This window comes from Malurus melanocephalus, unplaced genomic scaffold, assembly GCF_030028575.1.
Source record: "Malurus melanocephalus ecotype Western Australia unplaced genomic scaffold, MMel_1.1 scaffold_658, whole genome shotgun sequence".
Lineage (NCBI taxonomy): Eukaryota > Metazoa > Chordata > Aves > Passeriformes > Maluridae > Malurus > Malurus melanocephalus.
Genome location: NW_026623890.1, coordinates 285258 through 302946, shown reverse-complemented (window position 1 = coordinate 302946; position 17689 = coordinate 285258). Strand labels below are relative to the sequence as shown.

Genomic DNA, 17689 nt, shown 5'->3' with positions numbered 1-17689 from the left:
ATCAGCTCCAGGGAGACCCGTAATTATCTGTTTGCAGCATCTTCAGCAGAGCGTGAGGACACGGATTCTGTGATTCATCCGTGACCTTCAGGCTCTGTGGATGTCCTGTTATGGGGGACTAAGATTGTCTGCAGAGGGTGGTGAGCTGGGTGTTGTGGCTTTTCAATCCTACGCTAAATCAGCTTTAATCCGCTTTAAAAGTGGGATATGATATTATCATAAAGATGGGATGTGATACTYACCCCTTCCTTACAGTGGAACAATYAAGAGCAGCAGAATAAAGATAAAAATAGCAAATTGTGATGATTTGCAGTATTTTCTGCCTTGAAAAACACCAGTGGCACAAATCCTCCTCCTCCCAGTCTCTTCATTCTCCCAAGAGCACTGGTGGGATCACGCCTGCCACTGTTTTGTGCTGGGTCCTTCACAGCTGGCGCCTCCTCCGCCGGGAAGCCATGGACTGACACCGGCATCTTGCTGGGGAAGCGTTCATCTCCTGCTTTGACAGCTGAAGTCAAAACACGGCTCAGCTCAAAAGAGCGTGTTTCCACATTAAACGCCCTTTGGCTGCAGCAGCCGCTGCGGCTCCGCTGTGAACGGCTTTGATTTGAAACATATTTCGTGACATTTGTGTTCCCTCCCAGGGGAYGCCGTGCAGGCAGCCACGGCCCTGTGTCCTCCTCGATCCTTTTTACTCCCGATGATTGTTTGGGGAATACAAACCTGCCCCAGGGACCGCACTGCTCTTACTGCCCTCCGTGGCCTGCGATACCTGAGATCTTCCCAGCTGGCTCTGTCAGGACCTTCAGCAACGCCTGGAGCAGAGCTGACATCTGTTAACATCTTCATCTTGCCCATCCATCCCCATCGGGATGGATGACCCACCCGTCATCCAGAAGCCTCCCAAGCTGTTCTGCTCCCGTTTATCTGAGCTGGACCTCGSTCACCGGTGGGCATCATAAAAGATCACCCGATTCTCAGCACAGATGGCGGGGTTTCAACCAAATGTTGGCCCCGGTGTAGGATTTCTCCTCCTCGGCTTTGGGATTTCACCAGCAGATGGCAGGGCGGGATTGCTCCACGAACAGAAAGGAAGGGAAGATGTTTCGCCCAGGGCAGGCGGCAGCAGAACTGGCATAAGCAACATTTTCCATGAGAGAATTTGGGAGAGCAGGACTCGCTCCTGAAGCACCTGCTGCCCAACAGATCTGCCACAACCTGGGAGTGTCCCTGTCCCTGTCTCCYCCATCAGGACCATGTTTTTTTCCASCCTTGYTGTGCCACCMAGCAGCCCCAGCCCACGCCTTCCCACAGGCCTCCCCATGAGGATTTTGTTTTTGCCTGAAGAACAAGGATGAAGGGAGTGCGCGGAGAGTTCGGGGATTTCCCCTGCAGGGTAGATCAAAAGTCGCCGGGATATATTAGAGGAGACGTTTGGGCTAAAGAAAACCCTGGGRAAAAAAAAATAAAATGAAGCTGCAGTGCCGAGCTCCTGCTCTGTAATCACCGCGTTGCWGTGGGGAGAAAACCCCACGGGCCTGAACCGATGCCCTTCCACCCACCCCGGCTCCCGTTTGATCCGCCGAGATCAGGAAGTGTTTTTTTTCCACTGTCTCTGTTTTGTTTTACCACTGTAGCCCGCGGGGCCGGTTTGTGTGCCTGCCTGCCTCCCACGGAGGGTAATTTGGTTTTTCTCTCTCTCTGGCCTGGGCCACAGCGGAGTGTTGAGCTCCCACCGCCGCCTCCAGCCGGGTCAGGGCAGCCCAGGCACCAGCGGGACGAGCCGTCATCAATAGCCTTATTATTGCTCTTGAAGTTTCTCCCCGCTTCCAGACGGATGCTGCATTACTCCATCACAGCTGCAGTTGCTCCCTTCCAGCAATTCCCCACACAGCACTTAAGGAAGGGATTTATGGGTGGTTTTGAAAGGCATTTTGCAGCGAGAAGGAGTTATGGGAAAGGAAGTTGAATTCCCACCATTCTCCAGAAAATTCTCCCAAGCATCTTTCACGAGGGGGAGCGTTTACTGGTCCTTTCCTCAAAACAGAGACAGGCTCTCGGCTGTGGATTTTTRTTTAGTCCAAGGCGTTTCCCGACAGCGAGATGCCACAGAGGTTATTCTGGTCCTGCCTGCAAAGGGTCAGGAGACCGAGGCGAGCTCTCAGTGTCTGGCTGCCAGGCTCTGCTGGACCCCGTCTGTTCCCTGACATTTTTGTAGACCCTACATTAAATTATTTCTTCTCGAGTGTTGAATTATTGCCAGTCTCAGGGCAGGCCTTGGTGGCTGCCTGGCTGATTCTGACTCATTTTGCAAAGTAAAAAGTCTTGGGCTGGAGTCATCAAGAGCTATAAAACAATCAGAGGGGATGGCACATTGCAAGCTGCATCTTACCTTTCTTTTTTTAAGCTTTTCAGGAATCAAAACCTGCCACAAAACTACTCACCTTCACAGCTTCCTTCYATGATCCAGGCAGGCTGGATGAGCAGATCAGAATCACTTCAACACCACATTTCACAGCCAGGACARGGGTTTGAAAGACTTTATTTGACACCTTTGCTGATGCCACAGCTCGTGAATCTAAGAGCACTGCACAGTGTGAAGTGAGGCTGTGAGCAGAAATCAGCTGCAGGAACAGCCAGGGCCCACCAGGATCTCCCTCCCGTGGCTTTATTCAAAGGGAATTTGCTGTTCCTGGCTGATTCTGGCACTTGGGGACAAGGGTGAGAAGCAGCAGAGACATTTCTGTGTGTTAAGTGCAGATGACTTCCATCAAAACAACTGGGAGCGGCTCGGCTTCCCAAACAATGGCAGATTCACACATTGACATGCACACGGCAGATACCATCTGCAGAGAGGAAAACAAGAGCTCATCCACACAGCCCAACCGGCTGCACCTCTGACCTGAGGCATGGGAAGAGTCTCTCCCATTCAAAAGAGATCTTCTCCCTCTTTTTCACCTTTCTTTGCACTGACCTTTTCTCTCTTTCCTTGTCACAGTGCTGCGGAGAGGGGGTAAGGGGTGGGCATGCAGCTGGGATATTCTGAAGGTGTAGCCCAGCAAGACAAGGCACAAATGCAGGGAGCAGGGGCTGCTCAGGGGAGGGGGAGCACTGGGAGACCCTCTCCTGCCACCATRGGATGTGGCACAGGAGCGGGGTAGCTTGAAAGCTTCAAGTTTCTGTTCTTTGTGCCCAAAAAAAGAGGAGGGGAGGCCAGCTGGAGGAGCAGAGGTGTGATCTGCTGTGTCAGTCATCTAGGGGCACACAGGGCGAGGCAGGGAAAGCTCTCAGGACTCAGGACAAGTGCAGTGACACCTCAGTGGGTTTTGGTCCCGGCCCAGGGAGAGGGATGAGAGGTGTGAGACCCAAACGTGGTGCTGGAGAAAGAAAACAGAGACATTGTGGGAGGAGAGGGCTCTGGGAGAACGAGGGAGGCACTTCAAATTCAGGCTGCTCCAGCACATTTTCCCCCTTCTCAGTCACGGCTGTTCAGCAGGGGGTGGAGGAGAGACGGCTCCAGCTGGGAGACTGGCAGAGGRAAAGGCATTTTCTTCTCACTTTGGCCGCCAGAACCTTCCCCTCCGTGACAGGCATCCCTTTGAAATCCTCAGTGTCACCTCTTCACACCTCGGCGCGGGGCAAGGGCTGCGCCCGGGCGGCTGCTCCGGCGGGGTTTGTGCCTGGAACCCAGCACAGCCCCTGCAGCCACGRCGGGATTTCAGCCGGGCTGTGGGAACCAGCCCTGTTAAGCCGCTGCCTCACTCCACCTTAAGGGCAYGTAAGTGGGAAAAGCTGGTAATGCGGAGAGGAAAGCCCAGGGATTAGCAGGCAGCCAGTTCTSTTCGGGAGCTGGGGGTGCTGGAGGCTGCCTGGTGGGTGCCAGCAGCGCTGGGCACGGGCTGTGAGCTGTGTCCATCCCACCACACCAAAATTAGRTGCTGCAGCTTGGGGGACACATCGCAAGGAATCAGCACAAGCAAGTCTGGCTGGCAGCTCCGGGTCCCAGGGGAAATAAGACAGTATTTCAAGGCTGGCTGTTTTCCAAAGGAGAGCAGTGCTGGGTTCTGCTGAGGGGCTTGCTGGGGTTGGGATCTGCGTGTGCCCCCTCCCTCGTAGCCAGAAGGGTCTGGAGCACGGCCTCGTCCAGACAAGGGCACAGAATCGGATGTGATTTACATTTGCAGGCGTCACGAGGGAGAGGACGTGTGATGGCGAGGCGAGGAGGRCGCTGCGAGGAGAGAGGGAAGAGCAGAGAGAATTTTCTCTATGGATCCTTGGCTTCTGCAAAGCAGGAAAGATGCCTTTTCAACCGAGTTCGTTCTCAGCCCTGTGGGCGATGAGTGCTGAAGGACTCCTGTCTCCGGAGGGGAAGGCAGYGTCAGAAAGCCCCGATTTCAGTCGCCCACGAGCGGCAGATCCTGGATGTCCCAACCCTGATCCCGGGTCCCTGCGCGGCTGCGCCCAAGACGGGAGGCGCCGCGTAAGCCGGCGGCACCGGGATGCCGGCAGAGGCCGGGGAGAACAGGAAYGTGGCGATTTGGCTGCTCTTAGACGAGCCCTCTCTCAGCGCTCCCGCCGGCGACGGCATCCTGGGCACGGCCGGCACGGCCGCGGATGAACCGGCACCTCTGGCTCTCCGGCTGGAGGAGCCCATCCTGCCGGCCAGAAAGCTCCGGCGGGACGGCAGCATCTCCCCGGGGACACGGCGGAGCGGGGCCGGCCTCACCGCAGGGCTCGGATAAGCCAGGGATGATGCAGTCAAAACAAGCGGAGCGGGAGCTGCCTCCCTCCTGGGGATCTGCACCGGGCCCGCGGAGCCGTGCAGGAAGGACCACGGCCACGTCTGGATGGGCAGCAGGGACGTGGCCACGGGCGAGGGCTCCATTTCCGCCACGTAATTATTGAGGTGGGAGAGGAGTCGCAGGCGGATGGGGTCGGCGGCGTTTTGACCCTCGAGGATGCCCAGGTACCTGACAACCTCGGTGAGACACTCGCGGAAGCCGATGCTCCTGTAATCCACGGCCAGCGCCCGGGCGTCCAGGAAGCCTGGAGAGAGAGGACATGGGTRTCAGTWGGGTGTCAGTAAGGCCGTGCAGAGCTCAGGAATGCATTTGGGTTTCACTGCCCTCTCTAACGCACTGTGTTTCACTTGAGGCACTTTGCTGCTGTGTGATATTCCTGAAGCGGGTGGCCAAGTGGGTGTCCCCAGGGACCGGACGTTTGCGTGCGTGAGAGCGGCGTCTGCGGTTATCTCACCACGATAAACCTGCCAGGGTCAGGGAGCCTCTCACTCCACGTGAGACCAGCAGGAGGTTTCATTAGCTATGCTAAGAAAAGACGAATTTTTTCTCCTTGGATTCTCTCAGTTATCACTGCTGGAGACGTGGCTGTGGGTTGGAGGGACACTGGGTTTGGTCTCCTTCCTCTGCCTGCCTCCCAAAATTTAGACTCCAAAGTCACAGAGCAGTGGCAGAACCAAAACAGCTGGGGGAAAAAGCTCAAAACCACAGAAATCAGCAACTGACGGCTGATTTTGAGGTTTCTGCTCCCAACTCGCAGCTTCATGAGTCCATAAGCAATAAAGCAGAGAATGTCACAGCACAGTGAAGCGCTGGACCACTGTGCTTGACGGGGTCTCTCGTGACAATGCCRCCCTTTGTTGCAGTGCAGTCAAACTGAATATCTAAACAAATGTTCCAGACCAAGTTACAGCCCTGAACCAAAGCCTGGATGCCAGCAATGTCCCCAGCAAGCCAAAACTGGGTGGTAAGCAAGCCAGAGGCTTCTTTACTGGAGCTGTGATCTCCATCCTGTTAACTGGAACAGGACAGAGGGTCTGTACCAAGGTCTCAGTACAAATAAGACCTTTGTTGAATTTTGCACAGGGCTCCCTCTCTCTTCTTATAACAACCAAGAGACACACACACAAAAAAGAAAAAAAAAAAGAACAGAAAGGAAAAAAAGGCCTTGTTTATTTGCAGAGTCCTCATGCAGAATTCAGCCTCCGCAGGAAATGTATCCCAGGGAGGAGGTAAAGAGTTTAATATGKTTTTTCTGGAAGCAGGCTCCATTTCTGAGCGGGAATAAACGAGTCTCTGGCTGAACAGCTTTTAGCAGCGGGTGTGACACCAMCAGTGCCATCCCTGTGGGGCTGCAGGGGGGTCACCATCCCACATATCACAATGTCACGCATGGGATGCTGAGCCATCTGTAGGAAAATGTCCATCTGCCCTCCCTCAAAAGGTATTTCCCTCGGGAAGCAGGCAGAGCTCACTGCTGTGACTGATGGGGAATTTTCCTTCCAGCTTTCCACCCTCACCTCACCCATGTGCTCATCAGAGCAGTTCTTACCTGCTCCTCCTGTGGCGTGGAGCATTTTTAAGTGATCCACTGTCATTTGCAGAATTTCTGCCTTCTCCAGCTTGGAAGACCCCTGTGTTGGGAGCAGAAAGAAAAAGCCATTCATCATTTTATGGTTCAGGGCTTTGTGCCTCTCAGGAGTCAGGGTGTGACCAATGATTTCCTCCCYGAAGCCCAGGAGTGCTCAGAATGGCACAGGGCATCCAGCAGGGCTCTGTTTTTCACATCAAGTCAGAAAAAAGAGCTCCTTCCCAATGCAGATTGAAAAATCCTTATTTCTGTGCTTCCTCATAWCTGCAAAACCCTTCCTAGATTGAATTTACCCTCCCCAGGGCTCCTGAATATTCTCTAATATCATTTCACCACCCCGGTTCCCCCATCTGGAGTGAGGATGGTAGGAAAGGCTGGAGCAAGTTTGTGCCTTTCTCATTCTGAGGGCTGTACCCCAAACCCTGCAGCTCTCCGAGGAGGGCACCCCAAACCCTGCAGCTCTCACAGGAGGGCACCCCAAACCCTGCAGCTCTCACAGGAGGGCACCCCAAACCCTGCAGCTCTCACCCACACCCACCCACCTGCTTCTCAAAGGCTGTTGGCACCAGGCGCCGCAGCTCCGAGAGGCTGCTGTTGATTCGGTCACGGCGCCGCTTCTCGATGATCTGCAGAGATTCCCAAGTGGAGAAAATAAAGAAATCACCATTATTTACAGCCACAGCTCACAGATCTAAAGCCCTCCAGGTGGAGTGAAGTGCTTTGAAAGGGCCATGTACRCAAATTTTTGGGATGYGAGAGTTGAGTGAAGAAATGCGAAMGGGTGAAATTGCTCTCCCCAGATTTGAGGTCAAAAAAAGCCAAAAAAAAAAATGGTTTTGGAGGGAGTTGTGCAGGGGATGGAGCAGGAGCAGGGTAAAAGTGATTTTGTGCTGTGTCCTAGTGGTAAGGACAGGCTAACAGCACACAGGGGACATCCCTGGCACACACAGCCAGCCTGAGCAGGGGCACAGCTGCCCTGCTCATCCTAAAGGACACTCACCCCTCTCCTCTTCTTCCTGGCTTGGATCTGAGATGTCGTAGTGGGAGACACAGACCTGGAAACGTGGCTGGAAAGGAAGGAGAGGGGATCATTCCCAGCACTGGCTGGAGAGCAGACTCTGTTGCACAGATGTTCTGCACACATCTGCATTTTCCTCCCCCCACCCTCCAAAAAAATATCTTCTGCGGTTTCTAACTCATTTTTACCCACAACACAGAGCTCAGGAATTGGGGGTGGGGAGCCAAGCAGAGACTTGAATCCCACTCTCTCCTCTCTGAGAATCCCCCACCATCCTGGGACAGATTTCCCAAATCAAACTCTCCATCCACTCCCAGGCACAATTCATCAATCCCAACCCGTGATGGCATCTCCACAGGGCTGGAAAAGGAGTCATGGCCTTTTTCCCTCTGCGTGTGAACCTCCTGGMTCTCGTGTCTGAGCCTGCCCTGTCTGCAGGGCTTTGCATCTCGGAGCTGTGATAGCAGGAGGGATCTGAGCTCCCACCCAGGGAGGGCTGGCTGCTCCTCAGGGTGAGGCCAGCGGCGGCACTGATGTGGTTTCTGAGGGCTTCCCGGAGAGTCGCTTCCCAAACCGCAGTTTTTGGGGTGGGCTGGGATGTTCTGAATGCACGGAGAGCCCTGAATCATTCCAAGAGGGGCAGGGAGGACAACTGGCAGGAGGGGATGGAGCAGGGATCCTCCTGCTGGCTCATGGTGGGGACAGGCTAAGGAAAAGGGTCCCACAAACCCCACTGAGCCCACCAGGCTAAAGACACCAAAGCTCAGCACCAGACATGCAGAGGGAGSAAAAATTCAACCCTCAGGTCCCCACGGAGGTGAAATGTCCACAAGGATGGATAACCAGGCGTGGGAAACTCCTTGGAGCGCAACCCCTGGGCTGGGGAGGGGGATGAGGATGGCTGAGCCCCCTCCCACCTTCCCCAAGCAGGGTTTGTCCTTCTGGAGAGTGGAACTGGCTCAGGGCTGATCCTGYGCCTTACAAAACTCAGAGCAGGGATGTGAATGCTCATCCATCCACAATCCCGGCTGGAGCTCCTGTCAGACACCCAAATCTGGAAAGGGCCACTTGGGTTCACCCCCATCCAAATGTTTTTCAGTTTGACRAAGCATTTTAATTCGAGCCTGTTAAGGATTTTCCTGCACAGACAGCGCTGTCTGCAGCCAGCCCAAAACTAGACCCGACTCARCCTATTAAAAATAGGCCCAAGCGAGGCGCTTTCAGAAGTGGTTTCACACAATAACACGTTCTTCTGCTGCCTGCTCTGCTCATCTCCATGCAGCTCCCCTATTTGAATGTCTGCTGGGTGGGCTCTCTCTGGGCAGAGGTGCTGGCTGGCTCCACAAGCACTAACACGCATCTCCAGCAGACACAGGCGCACAGAATGAGGAATTTTGGTGTGAAAATCGGTTCTTCACCGACATCGGGGTGTTGTGGGTGCAGAGGGTAGGAGCTGAAATCTCCTATCAGGGCAGGCATTCAAGGAGGAGCAGAGAATTTTGAAGTTCTCTTTGCAGATGTGCTGCTCTTTGTGAGCTTCAGCTCCAGATGTGGAKATCAACACCCATCTCACTGCAAAATGCATTTTAAAAATACGTCTGATGGATTTCAACCACATAAAAGGTAGTGTGAACACATTCTCCGGTGATTAAAATTTCTGCAACGCTCTTTGCTCTGTTTTATCACTCACAGCAGATCTTTGGCTGTGAACTGAGCAGATCTCACATTTCTGCAGTGACCTCGGAGCCTAAAGTTGCTCCAAGCCTCRCACCCGACGTGACTCACCCCCTGACTACAGGAAAACTGGTTTGCCCAAACCATTCATGGGTAATGGGCTGGGAACCCCAGCCAGGCAGCCTCTCTCTGCTCTAATCACTCCTTCTCATTCCCCACCTGGAAGTGCTTGATTTTTTTCTGGATCCACCAGCATCCCGTGCAGGATRGCATTACTCGGGGTGTAACCTCAGCAGGGCAGGAACAGCTCTTTTGGCCATAGATTTGCGTGCCATGAGGAACAACATTCACCCATATAAATATAAATATAAATATCACCAGATCACAGCCAGCCTGGTTCTACAACTGCCTCCAGAAGACAAACACATTAGCAGCGCCAGAGAGAGATTAAAAGTTCATCATTACTGGTCATTSAAATAAAATATTGCGACAATTCCAATATTTTATTCCTCGGGGTACTGTAGACTCGGTGTTCTGCACTGATGTGAAAAGGTGGGATGTATTTCACCTGCAGCAGGRAAGTAGCTTAAATATTGATGCACTTGGAAACTGCATCAGGGCTCAGGGAATTTCTGCAGGACATTTTGTGTCAGSCGTGCCCGACTCTGCTCTGACTGTGTCAGAAGCAGAGTCATGAATTTAGTCCCAAGAGAACCTGAGCTTGGCTCCAGCCAGGCAATTTCTCCGCTCAAGATACCAAAGAGCAAGAGRGAATGAATTAATCCAAGGCCTCGCTGGATGTGGAGGGAGGGGRACACTTGGCTACTGAAACAAGAGTTCAAAAGCAGCTGATTTTTGGATGGGAACAAATAACAGAGCCTTTCCTTCATCCCCTGCGCCGTCTGCACCCTCGGAGCCTGGGAGGGCTGAGCCAGCCTGGGAACCGGGACTGCCCGCGGAGCTGGGGATGCCCTTTGCCAGGGGAGCCCTGAGGGCATCGCCCGGGGAGCCACACGCGGGTCCCGTCCTCAGCATTCCCTCACAAACCGCAAAACCGCAGAGCTGAAAGCGCAGCTCGGCAGCGATGGGACAGAGGGGCACCAGGGCAGCCCTTCCCCGCTCGGGCTCCCTCTCGAACACATCACAGCCCCAGCTGGTGCGTTACGAATGCATCAGCARAGCAGAAGCGTTTTTCTCATGAAAAACCTCCCAGTTTGTTCCACATTCTCTGGATTGCCGGGAGCGCAGGGGTGTCAGGCAGCTGGGGGTGCCTCTGCTCTTTGGGGCTGCCCCATCCGGGGGTGCACAGAACGGGCTCCCGCTGCCCTACAGCTTTAACACTTGGATGTTTAACCACTTCGGTCTCCTTGTGGCGTCAGTGCCGTGGCCAGCACCAGCCCACGCGGCCACTGTGGGGTCATCCTGGCAGCGCCCCGCAGGACCAGCCCGATCCCGAGGGATTGGGCGAGGTGCGAGGGACTCCCGGTGCTGCCCCGGTGCCCTCCCGTGCCGTGCCCCGGTGCAGCCCCTGTGCCCTCCGTGCCCCGGTGCAGCCCCGGTGCCCTCCGTGCCGTGCCCCGGTGCGGCCCCGGTGCCCTCCGTGCCGTGCCCTGGTGCAGCGGTGGCTGCCCCGGTGCCCTCCGTGCCATGCTCCGCAGGCACCGAGCGCTGCCACCCCGAGCAGCTCCGGGGAGCCCCCAAAACCCCGCGTGGGACGGAGCCTGCCCTCACCTGTACTCCTCCTCCCGGCCCACGTCGATGGTGCCGTCAGACTCGGTGTCGGACGAGCTCTCCTCGCAGAGCCGCTTCATCCTGGCGCGGGGAGAGGCCGGTGGGCTCGGCGAGGTTGCCCCACGCGTGGCCCCGGTGGCCACCGCCGTCCTCGCCCGCCGCGCTCGGGGCAGTGCCGTCCCTGCCCGTGCTCCGCCGCTCCGGCCCCGCACGGCTCCTCCCCTGCCCGCTCTGCTTTTCCCACCCCCGGCTCTCCTTCCCTGGCTCCCTCCCGGCACGTCCCCACCTCCCGGGTAATGGGTTAATGAGCCACCATCTCCCGGGAGTGACGGATTACGCGGCCGCGCCGGCGCTCCCCGGTTCCCAGGGCCCCCCCGCCTCCTCCCGCTCGCTGGTCGAAATCCCAAGTCTTCCTGTAAAAGGAACAGTCTGTGTGAACCGTCTCATGTCCCCCCCTCCCCGTCCTGCCCGCGGCCCCCCTTCCACCCGCTGCACATTGGCCTCAGCCCCAGTTTAAAGGGACCAGTGACCTCACTGGCAACAGAAAACCGTGGGAAAGAGATGGGACTGATAAAGCCTTGAGTTGTTTCAGGGAAAAATCAACATCCAGCCCCACACGCACACACATGTCTGCCCGGCCCCGCGCTCTTCGCGGGCTCCTGATCCCGACGGAAAGCGGCTCCTGAGGACGCCGCTCAAAGGGCCCTCGGTTGGCACCGATCAGGGGCCGAGGGCAGGGTGGCAGCGGTGGCACCGCGCTCGGGATGGCTCCGCCACCACGCCGCGGTGGTCCCGCCGGGAGCTCGGCCCTCTGCCACGCTCCCACAGCCTCGGAGCCTCTGCGAGTGCCAGCTCACTGGTCATTTGACACCTATCCTGTGAAACAAAACCGGCCCGAGCCCGGTTTTAGGGTTTGCGACACTGGGATGAATCGTTGTTTTCTGGGAAGTTTAACCCCCGGTCCATCATCTAGAGAGCATCTCCCCTTCTCCTGTGCTGCAGGAAGGAGGGAGGAATCTGTTTTTCAGAGCCCTGCGCTGCTAAAATCCCCCAAGGCAGCAAAAAACGTGTGCGTGTGTGGGAGAGAGAGAGAGANAAAAAAAAAAAAAAAAAAAAAAAAAAAAAAAAAAAAAAGAGAGGAGGGAGAGCGCTGAAGTGGAGGTTCCCAGTACGAAAATAATGCCTTTTATTTTGAAAAAAATAATCGGCGATGAGATCTGGCAACACGTGGGTTTCCCAAAGCCCTTTCGCAGAGACCGTGGCTGCGATAACAGCCCGTCGCCGCTCGGGCCGGCCAAGCCACCCCTCCAGCCATCCCCTGTGGCCTCCCGRGGTGCTCCCTATCTCCCTCAGCCATCTCTGCCAGCTCACCCACGCTGCACCCGCCAACCCCGAGGTGTCTGCGATTCCCCAGCAGCTCCGGAAAAGCCAAATCCCGGCTCCCGCCTGCCCTTCGCCCACGCCGGTGCAAAGCACGGCCTCCCCCCGAGAAGTTTTTGGCACCGGATCGCACCGTCCTCTCCTCCCTGAACCGGGACCTGAACCGACCGTCCTGTGCTGGAGTGGAAAACTGAGCTCTCGGCGGTGTTTGTAAACTGCAAAAGAGAGCAGAAACCAAAAGAAGTGAAACCTTCGCTTTAGGTCACGGCACTTTGTTTCTCTAATCCTGAAGTTTTGTTTTCACTATGAGAAGTGGTCAAGAAGCCGAGCTGTTATCAGCTTACATTTCCAAATGAAAAGTTACTTTGAAGCAGAAGAATYAGAAAAGTGTTATTTTAGCAGTTTTGAGACCTGCTCCTCCTCCCTTCCCAAAGTGATTTCAGTTAGAAACACACACGTCTCCAAACCAAACTTCCCATAAACATGTGTTTTTGAGAGATTAATGCTCTTTCCACCGATAAAACCATTTCAATGGGATCCYGAGATTGGTTGTTTCAGGCTCTTGCTCGTCTCACAGCGAGCCTGAACCAAGCAGAGCCCAGACCTGCCGCAGAGGAAAACTTTTCTTCTCCATTAGGAAGGAATTCACTGTCCAGACTCCATCTTTTCTGGGCCCTTTCTAAGCATCATTATCTGGGTTCAATTGAAGTGTAATTGGCAACATGTTTTTCTAGGATTACACTTCATTATGAACAGAGCGGGGGCCCCGAAACCCACTTCTCCTGTAATCGGATCTGTTTTCCAGCCTGTGCTCCTGGAGAGTGGTTTATAATCGACCCCAGGGATCCCAGGGGGGATTGTGAGGGGCATCTGAACCACCCCAGATGAAGCAGAGATGGTGCTGTGACCCTTGATGGGGCGGTTTAATGACAGGGAAGGAATAAATGGGAGCTGGGTTTCGGGAGTGTCACCCCTCTCCCGTGGGAGGGAGCAGCCAGACCTTTCCCCACTGCAGGGAAGGGGAGATTGGGGTGCAGGAATGGGGTTTCTGCCTCTCCTGGCCTCTCCTGGACACCTTTGCACCCAATTCCCACGGTACAGCGACCCCAAAGAGCAGAGCCACAAGCAGTGGGTGACCAACCCTCGCCCAGATCCCATTCCCTCTTCCCTGGAGAGCTCCAGGCTTTGCCTCAGCCAAACCAGGGAATTATCARAGGAAATCTCTCCCCAAGCCCTGAATTAACAACCCTGGCCCCGTGCTCGGGGCAGTTTCCCCTCTGGGATCACAGCAACATTGCTGCAATGCCTGTCCCCATCCCTGGGACCCCTGTGGGACCCTCTGGAGCTCGGGAACCGGTGAGAGCTTGGCCCCCAGCCCCGCTGGCTGTGCCTCTCGGCGGTGGGAACAGTTTCCAGAGGATGGGTGTCACGAGAACGGGGCTAAGCCATCCATCACACCCAGCGCTAATTGGCTCCCCCTGCTTCAGAGGCCAAGGAATAAGCGAGCTGCAAAGATTGATGTCCCTTCCCTGCAGCAGGAAAAACTCTCCGGGCCAGGATTGAGGGTGGATCCCTGCCAGGGAGCTGGGATTGCCCAGGTTTGTCCGTGCCGGGCCTGTCCTGGGGATCAGGGGCTCCAGACTGAGTTTTCCTGGAGGGGTGATGGTCAGCCCAGCCATCAGCCCCCCCTCCCTCATTTCTCCCTCCCCTCCTGCCTTCTCAGCTCTGGGAAATGTCCCAGGAGAGCGGCCAGCTGTGAAAAGCTGCAGCAGCTGGAATGTGGGAGGGAGGGCAAGGCTTCTGGAAAGCCAGAARGCAGCGGAGGAGCGGGACTTATCTGTTACCTCCCCGTGAACTGACACCTCTGGTTTAACCCCGTGCGTGCCTGGAATGCCCTGTCCGCACATCTTCAGTCAACATCACCTCCTCACCCCGGCTCCCAGCGCCGCCCGCCGCAGCCGCAGCTGCGATTTCCAAAGCAGAGGCCACTCAGGGATGCYGGGCGGGATCGCTGGCTGCGGAATGAGAGCGGGGATTCATCACCCACGGGGTTTTTGSGGGTGATTTGGGGTGRAAGCGCGGAGGGATGGACACACGGTATCACCTCGGTGGTTTGGCAGAGCTGGAGCAGGGCCAGCAGAGGATTGTTTGCTGTGGCTCTGCTCCAAACCAGAGGCAYCACAATTGCGAATTCCCCTCAACTTCCCCAGCCCACGCAACGCAGAGCCCGCCCCGCCGGCCGCTACGGGCAGGACAGGGGAGGGAAAAAAAAACCAAAAAAAACATTTTCCCACCAAGCTGTGGCCTCACCCTTCCCCAGGTAGGGATGGGACAGATCCCAGAACTGAAATTGGGCACTGCCCTCACCACCCCGGCAGGGATGGCTGTGTCCTCACACCTATTGCCCCGCGGCGGCTCTGGGAACGCGGCTCAGCGCTGCAAATCCCGTGGGATGGAAACCATGAGGCTGCACCTGCCCAGCTCAGAGGTGCTGCTGTGCCCTTGGGTCTGTGCCACTCGGTGTCCCCAGGGATGGGGGACAGCCAGGAACAGGATCTTCATCCTGCAATCAGCAGAGAATCTTGATGGTTTAGCATCAGACACCACCAGGGGTTTGGGCCCTTGATATGCCTCAGTTTCCCCACCCATAATGATGCTGCTTCCCTGGGCACTCGCTTTGCAGGGAAGACACGATGAGTGATGATAAATATTGCCCCAAATCTGCTGAAAAATGGGGTCACTGCTTGTCCAGGAGCCTGAAGAGAGGTCWGGGCTCCCCTGGGGCTGCACAGAGAGCAGCAGAGATTTAATGCCATTGGACCCAGAGAGGGTGACAGGGACAAGATGAGGGTGACAGGGACAAGGTGAGGGTGACTGGGACAAGGTGAGGGTGATGCAGACAAGGTGAGGGTGTTGGGGACAAAGTAAGGGTGTTGGCGACAAGATGAGGGTGATGAGGACAAGGTGAGAGTGACTGAGCAAGGTGAGGGTGTTGGGGACAGGGTGAGGGTGATGGGGACAAGGTGAGGGTGTTGGGGACAAGGTGAGGGTGTTGGGGACAGGTGAGGGTGTTGGGGACCGGGTGAGGGTGATGCAAACAAGGTGAGGGTGACAGGGACAAGGTGAAGGTGTTGAGGACAAGGTGAGAGTGACTGAGCAAGGTGAGGGTGTTGGGGACAGGGTGAGGGTGTTGGGGACAAGGTGAGGGTGATGAGGACAAGGCGAGGGTGATGCAGACAAGGTGAGGGTGCTGGGGACAAGGTGAGGGTGACAGGGACAAGGCGAGCAGCGGTGGCACAGGATGGTGCCCATGCCCGCTGCAGCCCTGGCTGGGTTGGYTCCTTGTCTCTGGCTCTCAGGGATGGGTTGAGCAGCCCCGGAGGTGCCGGCCCCGCTCCCATCTCCGGCCKCTGGAAAAACTCGGGTGGCCTCAGGGCTTCACCCGTGCTAAGGAACGAGAGGAGCCGGGATGGGAAAACCTATGGCTGGTGAGGCGAGGTCCTGGCCTTCCCCCGGGGCCATCCCCAGGGCTCAGGGGAACACAATGCCTTTGTTTGGGACTTGGCCCGCTCAAGGAGCCCTTCCCTCGCTCAGCCCCAAAACAGCAGCCCTTCAAAAGGCCTGTCCTCCCCCTCCCCTTCCCCCAGCAATGCTAATGTGCCAGGCCTCTTCTCATGAACCCTGGGAGAGATCGGCCTGCGAGACAGTTTCACCACTTGTTAAATGTGTGTTTAGCGATCTTGTGAGTAGACAAGAACAAATACAAACAAGCCGGGCTGGAGAGCCCCTGCCCCTCCGCCCTGCCTGGAACGCAGCAGCCCCAAAGCCTTTCTTCTCTAACCACTTCAAACTTTCATTTCTTCTGAAGCCACAACAAGGCACACTTTGTAAAGCAAATGAGTAAACAGCAACTTTCAGCTTAAAAGGAAAACAAGGGGGAGGGACTGTTTTTAATTACTGGATTTTAAAAAGGGCTTTATTCGCTTAATTGCTTTCTGTTGTAAAATGTTCTCCTGCGCGCAGCCCCGCTTCTAGCCGCGCTGCTGCCGGCCAGATGGCACTGCAGAGAGGCAATGACAGCATGTGCCTTCGCTGCTCGGCTACACGAGCGCCTTTAACATTCGCAGACATCACCCCCGAGCCCTCCCAACCTCATGGAAGCCACACGAGGCACCGAGCCCCGCTCAGACATGACCGGCGGTTTGGCACGTCCGACCCCCGTCACTTCCAAAGCATCGGCACGCACGGAAAAGCCTCGGCTTTTCCAAAAACAAACAAAAAAAAAAGGGGCTAATTGCTGCTGATTGCCTCGCGTCATTTCCCCCGTCTGGGGCGAGCCCCGATGTTCGTGCGAGGTGCCGAGCTCAGCTCCGTGCCACCCTCCGGTTCGTGGAGGAACGCGAGAGGCGCTCCGGGTGCGTGCGGCTCCGTGCGCCGGTGCCAAACGGGTTCGGAGCGCARCCCCGGTGATCACAACCGGCTCGGAACGCGCCCCGAGCGAACGGATTAAAAACAGAGAGCTGAGACGTTCAGGGAGGATCCTGAGTGGGAACGCCACCAGTGAGGCTGGGGACAGATGGCACAGGGAAGGGACAGGGAGAGGGGACAGCGGGAGACTCTTCTCCAGTTGGATCGGCCCCAGGAGGGGAAGAGTCGGGGAAGGAGATGGAGCAGGGATGGAACATGGAGACCCTGAGGCTCTCACTGCACCCCGGGGTGCTGCAGGGGTTTCCACAAGGCCCTGGGTGCCTCAGAGGGGGCTCAGGCGGTGCAGGGGAAGAGGGAGAGGGGTTTGTTCCCCACTTGGAGTGTGGCGACACAGGGACACAGGGGCAAGGAGGCTCCCAGTCAATAGGGAACAGATCGTCCCCTGCCCCTTCCAGCCCAGAGGAGGGGAAATGCGCATCCAGAGGGCTTCCAGAGCCACCAGCCCTCCGCCACAGCGGCCCCGGGGTCAGGGATCACGCAGAGTTCAGGGCAGAGGCGAAGCTGCAGCGCGATGCTGCCGCTCCCTCCGGCGCTGCGAGCTCCCGGCTTTYCCTCCTGGCACGGCCTCTCCCCACCACCACACGCTGCTGTTTTCCATGCTGGTGCTTCCCCCAGAATCATTAAAAKTGGAAAAGACCCTTAAAATCGAGTGTAACCATTAACCCAGCTCTCCACCAAAGCGTGTCCCCAGGTGCCACATCCKCACGATTTCTGAGCACGTCCAGGGATGGCGATTCCACCACTGCYCTGGGCAGCTGTTCCTACGCCTGACCACCCTTTCAGCGATTATTTATTTTCCTGATATCCAATCTAAATTCCCCCTGGCACAACTTGATGCCGGTCCCCCTCCTCGCGTCCCTGTTCCTTGGGAGCAGAGCCCCCGGCTGTCCCCTCCTGTCAGGGAGTTGTGCAGAGCCACAAGATCCCCCCCGATCCCCCTTTTCTCCAGGCTGAGCCCCACAGCTCCCTCAGCCGCTCCTCATCCGACTTCTGCTCCACGAAGCCGCT

The 17689-nt window shown here is 56.4% G+C and overlaps 1 protein-coding gene across 1 annotated transcript; it reads right to left on the bottom strand.

Annotated features, from left to right (window-relative positions):
* Window positions 1–2525: 2525 nt before the first annotated feature.
* HEYL (hes related family bHLH transcription factor with YRPW motif like) lies at window positions 2526–11048 on the bottom strand. Its single transcript, XM_057383774.1, has 5 exons — window positions 10814–11048; window positions 7391–7457; window positions 6933–7016; window positions 6352–6433; window positions 2526–5046 (listed from the first exon to the last, which is right to left on the bottom strand). Exons 1-5 carry the CDS (start codon window positions 10891–10893, stop codon window positions 4379–4381), a joined length of 981 nt encoding a protein of 326 aa, XP_057239757.1. The 5' UTR covers window positions 10894–11048; the 3' UTR covers window positions 2526–4378.
* Window positions 11049–17689: the final 6641 nt, after the last annotated feature.